The sequence below is a fragment of the Bombina bombina genome, chromosome 1 (assembly GCF_027579735.1).
Source record: "Bombina bombina isolate aBomBom1 chromosome 1, aBomBom1.pri, whole genome shotgun sequence".
Classification (NCBI taxonomy): Eukaryota; Metazoa; Chordata; class Amphibia; order Anura; family Bombinatoridae; genus Bombina; species Bombina bombina.
The window spans coordinates 846,116,007-846,124,024 of NC_069499.1; the positions used below are offsets into that span (position 1 = coordinate 846,116,007).

General features: G+C 36.9%; 1 protein-coding gene across 1 annotated transcript in view; it reads left to right on the forward strand.

The window, feature by feature from the left end:
* Positions 1-6,486, forward strand: part of LOC128646053 (NAD(P)H dehydrogenase [quinone] 1-like) — a 57,319-nt gene extending 50,833 nt beyond the window's left edge. Inside the window, exons 5-6 of the mRNA XM_053699471.1 lie at positions 4,764-4,865; positions 6,033-6,486. Coding sequence (XP_053555446.1) covers positions 4,764-4,865; positions 6,033-6,341 — 411 coding nt within the window. The 3' untranslated portion in view covers positions 6,342-6,486. The remainder of the gene's footprint in view (positions 1-4,763; positions 4,866-6,032) is intronic.
* Positions 6,487-8,018: the final 1,532 nt, after the last annotated feature.

An 8,018-nucleotide genomic window follows, 5' to 3' on the forward strand; every position in this document is an offset into this window, starting at 1 on the left:
TGGCTGATAGGATTCTATCAGCCAATCGGAATTAAGGTAGAAAAATCTGATTGGCTGATTGAATCAGCCAATCAGATTCAAGTTCAATCCGATTGGCTGGGTGGGTTTAGATTAGGGGTATGTGGGTGGTGGGTTGTAATGTTGGGGGGGGGGGTGTTGTGTTTTTTTTTTCAGGCAAAAGAGCAGTTTTCTTTGGGGCATGCCCCGCAAAGGGCCCTTTTAAGGGCTGGTAAGGTAAAAGAGCTTTGAACTTGTTTAATTTAGAATAGGGTAGGGCATTTTTTTATTTTGGGGGTTTATTATTTTATTAGGGGGCTTAGAATAGGTGTAATTAGCTTAAAAATCTTGTAATCTTTTTTTTATTTTTTGTAATTTAGTGTTTGTTTTTTTGTAATTTAGTTTAGTTTATTTAATTGTATTTTTAGATAGATATTTGTAGTTTATTTAATTTATTGATAGTGTAGGTGCATTTGTAACTTAGGTTAGGATTTATTTTACAGGTAATTGGGTAATTATTTTAACTAGGTAGATATTAAATAGTTAATAACTATTTAATAGCTATTATACCTAGTTAAAATAATTAACAATTTACCTGTAAAATAAATATAAACCCTAACATAGCTACAATGTAATTATTAATTATATTGTAGATATCTTAGGGTTTATTTTATAGGTAAGTATTTAGATTTAAATAGGAATATTTTCATTAATAATATTAATATTAGATTTATTTTAATAAGAGTTTAGTTAGGGATGTTAGAGTTAGATAGGGTTATTATACTTAATATATATATAATATAATAACGATATTAACTATATTAACCCTAATATAATTAGGGTTAATATAGCTGGCGGCGGTGTAGGGGATTAGATTAGGGGTTAATGTATTTAATATAGCTGGCGGCGGTGTAGGGGGATTATATTAGGGGTCAATACATTTATTATAGCTGGCGGCGGTGTAGGGGGATTAGATTAGGGGTTAATACATTTATTATAGCTGGCGGCGGTGTAGGGGGATTTAGATTAGATGCAAAAGAGCTGTTTACTTTGTGACAAAGCCCCGCCAAAAGCCCTTTTAAGGGCTGGCAAAAGAGCTGTTTACTTTGGGGTATGCCCCGCAAAAAGCCCTTTTAAGGGCTGGCAAAAGAGCTGTTTACTTTGGGGTAATGCCACGCAAAAAGCCCTTTTCAGGGCTATTTGTAGGGTTAGACTTAGGTTTAGTGGTAGGGATAGTTTAGTATCTTAGGGGTTAAATAATTTAATATAGATGGCGGCGGGGTAGGGGGATTAGATTAGGGGTTAATAATTTTAAAATAGATGGCGGCGGGGTAGGGGCTCACTTTAGGGGGTAGGTAAGGTAGATGACGGCGGGGTAGGGGCTCACTTTAGGGGGTTATAGATTTAATATAGCTGGCGGTGGGGTACGGGAGTGGCGGTTTACGGGTTAATAACTTTATTAGGTTGCGGCGGGGTACGGGAGCGGCGGTTTAGGGGTTAATAACTTTTTTTATTGTTAGGCTAGTGAGGGGGAATAGCGGATAGAGGGTTAGACGTGTCGGGCTATGTTTAGGAGGCGTGTTAGACAGTGCGGGTGATTTCATACTTTAGTCAGGTTTTGTAGGCGCCGGCAGTTTCTAACGTGGCGCAAGTCACTGGCGACTCCAAAAATCTGTACTTACGCAGATTTCTGGACATCGCTACTTTGTCAGACTTACGCCACTTTAGCAACTGACGGCGCCGCATATTGGATAGCTCGAGTTGCGAGCTGAAACTGCGGGCGATGCGGGTTCCCTCGCTTGCGCCGCAAACTACGCCGTTTATCGGATCGCGCCCCTAATTGGGAATGTTTTTATTTTGTAGCACGATAACGAACCCAAGCAGACTGCTAAGGCAGTGAAATCATATTTAGCCACCAATCAGCAAGCGCTACCCAGGTGCTGAACCAAAGATGGGCCGGCTCGTAAGCTATTTCTGCTTTTTCAAATAAAGATACCAAGAGAACGAAGACAAATTGATAATAGGAGTAAATTAGAAAATTGCTTAAAATTGCATGCTCTATCTGAACCATGAAAGAAAAAATTTGGGTTTAGTATCCCTTTAATGTTGTATTAATGCTAATATTTTTTTCTCTTATATGTAAACATCTTATTTCATAGTAATTTTTTGTACTAATGTCCTGTTAAGAGCATCCCAATGTGAAAGAATGAGAACCACTGGTGTAAGGGAAGGGAGATCTGCCATTCTGTTTGGGTGCCTTAGAAAGAGGGGAAGACTGAAATGCTACTTAATGTCCTCATATTCTTGTTTGAAAATTTAGGACTGAAGGGACAACAACATATGAACATATGCATATGAAAGACATGCTAACTTATTTAGGTTGAAGCTGATTTGATTTTTTACACCTACAGCTTTATTGGTGTCACGTGCACACAGTACGTTAAGACATGAGCTGGCATTCTTAGGTATGGGCATGGTGGTCATCTGTATCTAAAAAATTAACATTAGTAGTTGAATCTTTGGAATTTTAAAAAAAGAAGGTATTTTGAACAAGTAAGAAACCTCCATAGAAAACAATATCAAGGTAAATATAACATAACACTTGCTATTGTTATTCTAATGGAGTGCCTAAAACACTATAATAGTCAATAAATACATGTTCTAATTCGTTAGAGCATGTCATTTTAAGACTATCGACCCTGCACTACTGTGCATTTAACCCCCGCAAATCAGCAGTGCTAGTTCCACATCCGAGTTGTGCCACTAGTGCTGCTAATTGGATCAGCATCAGTTTCTGCTTGAGGCCAGCAGTGTTCTGTAGGTTCAGAGCGGTACTTCTACTGTGTGTCTAACCCCTTTTGCAGGGGGTTGAACACACAGTAGAGCAGGATCAATAGTCTTAAAATGAGACACCATATTACAGTTGGTAACCTACTCTTGTGTAGCATTTTGAAACAATATCTATTTAAAAATGAATTCTCCTTCTTTAAAAAAAATGCATTAATAGTGAAAGTACAGGTGGCCCTCGTTTTACAACGGTTCAATTTACACCGTTTCAGAATAACAACCTTTTTTTCCAGTCATGTGACTGCTATTGAAAAGCATTGAGAAGCAGTGCATTTATTAAAATAGCCAGTAGGTGGAGCTGTCCGCTTGTGTTGCAGCAAAGCCAAGCAAGCTGAAATTAATCAGTTTAACCAGACCTGAGCTATCGAGCAGATTTCAAAGGAACAAGATCTTCCTGTCTATAAATTAGTCCAGATTGGAATGCATAGAAAGAACTGTTTGCAGAAAAATGCAAGTGAAGTCTGTGTTGTGTGATTATTTTATTAGGTTTATAATGCTGTTTAGCAAATGTATTTGTTCATTTAACTTAGTTTAATTATATTTTCTGTTGTGTGATTATTTTATTAGGTTTAAATGCTGTTTAGCATTTAAAGTCTTCATTTCAAAGCTTTAAAAATAATGTATTAGGTGTAACTTATGACAATTTTGAGAGGGGCCTGGAACCTATCTCCCTCACTTCCCATTGACTTACATTATAAACTGGGTTTCAATTTACAACGGTTTTGATTTACAACCATTCCTTCTGGAACCTAACCCCGGCGTAAACTGAGGGCTACCTGTAAATCCTAGCATTTTACAAACGCTAGGATTTACTATTGAAACAAATAAAGGGCACTTTCATTCATGAATTATAAGATACTTCATGTAGAAAGCTCCTTTATTTGATTCAATCGATCGCTGTGTTTACCTTGTACAGCAGCCCACGGCAAAAACATTTTTTGGCTAAGAGGTGACATTTTCACCTCTTAGCCAATAGCCGTGCAGTAAATCCGGCTTTGCGCCCATTGGATACTTCATGAATGAAAGTCCCCTTTATTTGTTTCAATAGTAAATCCTAGCGTTTGTAAAACGCTAGGATTTACTTTCACTTTAAGAACTCTATTTCCATATTTTTGTAAAGTGAGCATTTGGAATTTTCAGCTCTGTGGTTCCAACGAGCATACTGAGGTGTGTACGAAAATACACTTAAATGCAATCTGATCCTATTGTAAAAGCTTTTCACAATTATCATTAAATGAGCTTTGTGCAAACGGATTTATATACATCTTTCATATATCATTAAAACCCTCCAAGAACAGGTAACAATACTTTCTTTGATTATAATCAGTCACACATTTATTAAAGAAAGATAAATAGCAAGATTGATTTATTATTTCTTTACAACACAAACAAAACAAAGTAACAAGAGAAATAGTAAATACAATTATATTACCCCATTTGTTTCAATCTGTGGGAGGACTGGGGTCATGGAGTGCAATCTTATGTTTTTCCTTCTTTCTGGAGAGGCGCACAATATCCCTATGCTTATACTGAGTTATATACCCTTTAAACTGAAAAGAAAACAATCTTGGCAACATACCATTCCCAAATAACCATAACCGTTCTTCTACCATTATTATGCTTAGTGACCACCTCAGCATTACATCATGCTCAGTGCTAAAATAGTCAGAAGGATAAACTGACCTCTCTGCAAATGTAGTGACACTGTTTTATACATATTAAAAACTTACAAGGTGCAGTTCAAAACCGAAAGACTGTTCAAAGCCGCAAAAACCCCTATGGATTTGGTATCTTTATAGGCCCCTATGGATTTGGTAGCTTTATAGAGAGACATAGGTTTAAAATAAAGAAATGCTCTCACTTAACATCCTATGAGCACCTACATTGAGATTTAGAATATGTTTCTGGTATTTTCACAGCACAAGAAAGCTCTGTTGTCCTTCACCACCGGAGGAAGTCATCCAATGTATTCCACCAACGGGTTGAACGGAGACATCAATATCGCTCTGTGGCCTTTACAGGTATAATAACCATTTTTACCTTTATTTTCTCCATAATAATAAATGGGTGATGGGTTGGGGTGGCTGTGATCAAATATTCAATTGTAAAGACAAATTCTTATGATAAATTCATATTACACATGGAAAATATGGTCACATTAACTATATATATTGTTTAAAATGTATCTGAAATTAAACTCCCCACATTAAAAAATGTTTAGAAGTTATATATACAATTACACAATATGTTAGAAAAGTCACAGAATTAGAGATGCCAGAAATGTGTAAGAAGAATTAAAGGGGCACAAAACCCATTTTATCTTATATTTGCTTTATTCTCTATGTATCCTTTGTTGAAAGAGCAGCAATGCATTACTGGGAGCTAGCTGAGCACATCAACTGAACCAAGGTCAAAAAGGTATATGTGCAGCCACCAATCAGCAATTGCTGCTCCTGAGCCTACCCAGGTATGCTTTTCAACAAAGTATACAAAGAAAACAAAGCAAATTATAAAATAGAAGTAAATTATAAAGTTCTTTAAAATCAAATACTCTATCTGATTCATGAGGGTTTAATTCTGATTTTACTGTCCCTTTAAGGGAGCAGTAAAGAATAGGTAAGTACAATTACCTACTGAAACCAAATATATGCAGTATTGCCACAAAGAGAGTATAGCACTGCAGTGTTCCTAGAGTAGAATTTATTTATTTATTTATTATACTGTATTGCAGAGCTATGATTTCCTATGCACTTGGCTGCCAGCCTGTTAAAGTCATCCAAATATGGCATCATTTACTACTAAATTTATGCCACTGTAAGCCATAGAGGGAATACTTATTCTGTGGATATTACTGGCAGCCTAGTGAGATAAAGGTCACATCAGTATTATGTGCATTACTGGCCACTAATTTGGAGTAAAATAGCTGCAGCTGCGTTGCTCTTTTTGTGCTTTACTTGGAGTAAAATAGCTGCAGCTGCGTTGCTCTTTTTGTGCTTTACTTGCAGGCAAGACAAAGACAAGGAAAATCACATGCATGTGCTACTGACTATTGTGAGAAATATAACTGCTGTTGTAGCAGAGTCTAGGCTATTGCTAAAGGGTCCATAGAAAGTGGGTTTTAAACTGAAGCCCTGGGCTTTATTCAGCCTAGGGGAGAACCTGAATATAACAACTGTTTCTTTTTGCAGAATGGAATGCTTAATTTTTGTGGGTTCCAAGTTCTTGAGCCACAGATTTCCTATGCGGTATCTCTTATCCCTAATGAAGCACGGACGCAGATACTTGAGAACTGGCAGAAACGCCTAGAAAAAATCTGGGAAGAGAAACCCATCCACTTCCTCCCAGTTGAGGACTTTGATGTATCTGGTGGATTTGTGCTCAAGAAAGAGGTTGTGAAGGCCAATGCTGATAACAAGTATGGCCCCACAATAGGACAGAATCTGGGCAAGGCTGTGCCTCCAGACAGTCAGGTGAAAGCTGGCAGTACCAGGCTCTGAATGCTATTTGCGATAGTGTAAAAAAAGCTCTATGATCAACTGTCTTTTCATGGAATTAATTGTAAGTACCAGATTCAATATCTATCATGGATCATTTTTCACATATGTAAAATGTTTTACAAATAAAACCATATTGTTAAAGGAATAGACTAGTAAAAATTAAACTTTTCTAAATAAGATATTATCAGATACGTCTTTAAAGGGATAGTCTAGTCAAAATTGAAATTGCCTGATTCAGATAGATCATGCAATTTTAAGCAACTTTCTAATTTACTCCTATTAGCAATTTTTCATCATTCTCTTGGTTGAATGTAAGCTTAGAAGCCAGACCATTTTTGGTTCAGCGCTTGCTGATTGGTGGCTACATTTAGATATCAATCTGAAAGTGCTACCCAGGTTCTGAACCAAAAATGGGCCTGCTCCTATGCTTACATTCTTGCTTTTTCAAATAAAGATACCAAGAGAACGAAGAAAAAATTATAATAGGAGTAAATTAGAAAGTTGTTTAAAATGGCATGTTCTATCTGAATCATGAAAGTTTAATTTTGACTAGATTATTCCTTTATAGACGTATCTGATAATATCTTATTTAGAAATGTAAACTCTAAGGGGCCGATTTATGAAAGTGCGAGCGGACATGATACGATGTAGCGTATCATGTCCGCCGCTGTCGGCATTTATCATTGCACAAGCAGTTCTTGTGAACTGCTTGTGCAATGCCGCCCCCTGCAGATTTGCGGCCAATCGGTCACTAGCATGAGGGGGGGGGGGTCAATCCGCCTGATTGTATAGGATCAGGCAGATTGATGTCCGCAGCCTCAGAGCAGGCGGACAAGTTATGGAGCAGTGGTCTTCAGAACTGCTGTTTCCGCGGAAACAGGGGCATCAATCTCTATTCGGAGCGTGATAATTCAGCCCCTAAGAATTCAACTTTGTACACATGCAGCGCTGCAACGTGTATTTTTTACAAGGTAATGTTCCACCGTTTCTTTACAACTATGCCAATATTTTTTTCATGGATGCACCAAGAATAGGAGTACTGAAATGGATTGGATGCCAAGTTTTAAAATACATTTCCAAACTAATGGAGGGTGAACAGAATAAGAAGAAGAAAAAAAAAAAATCAGTTTGTGAATTATCTTCAAAAACTGAATAAAATGTAAAGAGAAGAAAAAAAAAATCAACTTGTGGGTCATAATTATCCTTAGAATTGTGCAAATAAAATCAATTTGTGAAATATGGTTATCATCTTTATTTTTCTGAATGTTGCAATTGTTTTTCCATAGCCAAATGTCACTCGTCACTTGTGTTAGGTGGAGGAGCCACTCTAGACAAGCTTATGGAACAGATGGTCATGTTAACAAAAATATGAGGTTCGATGTGGGGATGTGATTTGCAGGGGGAGGGGGGCTGAAGTTCCCTAGAGACTGATCTGATGTTTGTTCATTATTGTTTTTTTTATAATGGTTGTTTATAGGAACAAATTAACATTTCCTATCTGTGCAATTGAAACCCTGATATCCATATGCAATTGCAAAGTACTATGCAAATGTTTAAACAAAATATTCAGCACAAAATGCTGGAAATGCATTCACTAATCCAATTTAAAACAACAATATAATGGAAATGATTCCTTCCTGCCTTTAATGTGTAGTGCATTGTATCTTAGACCAGACT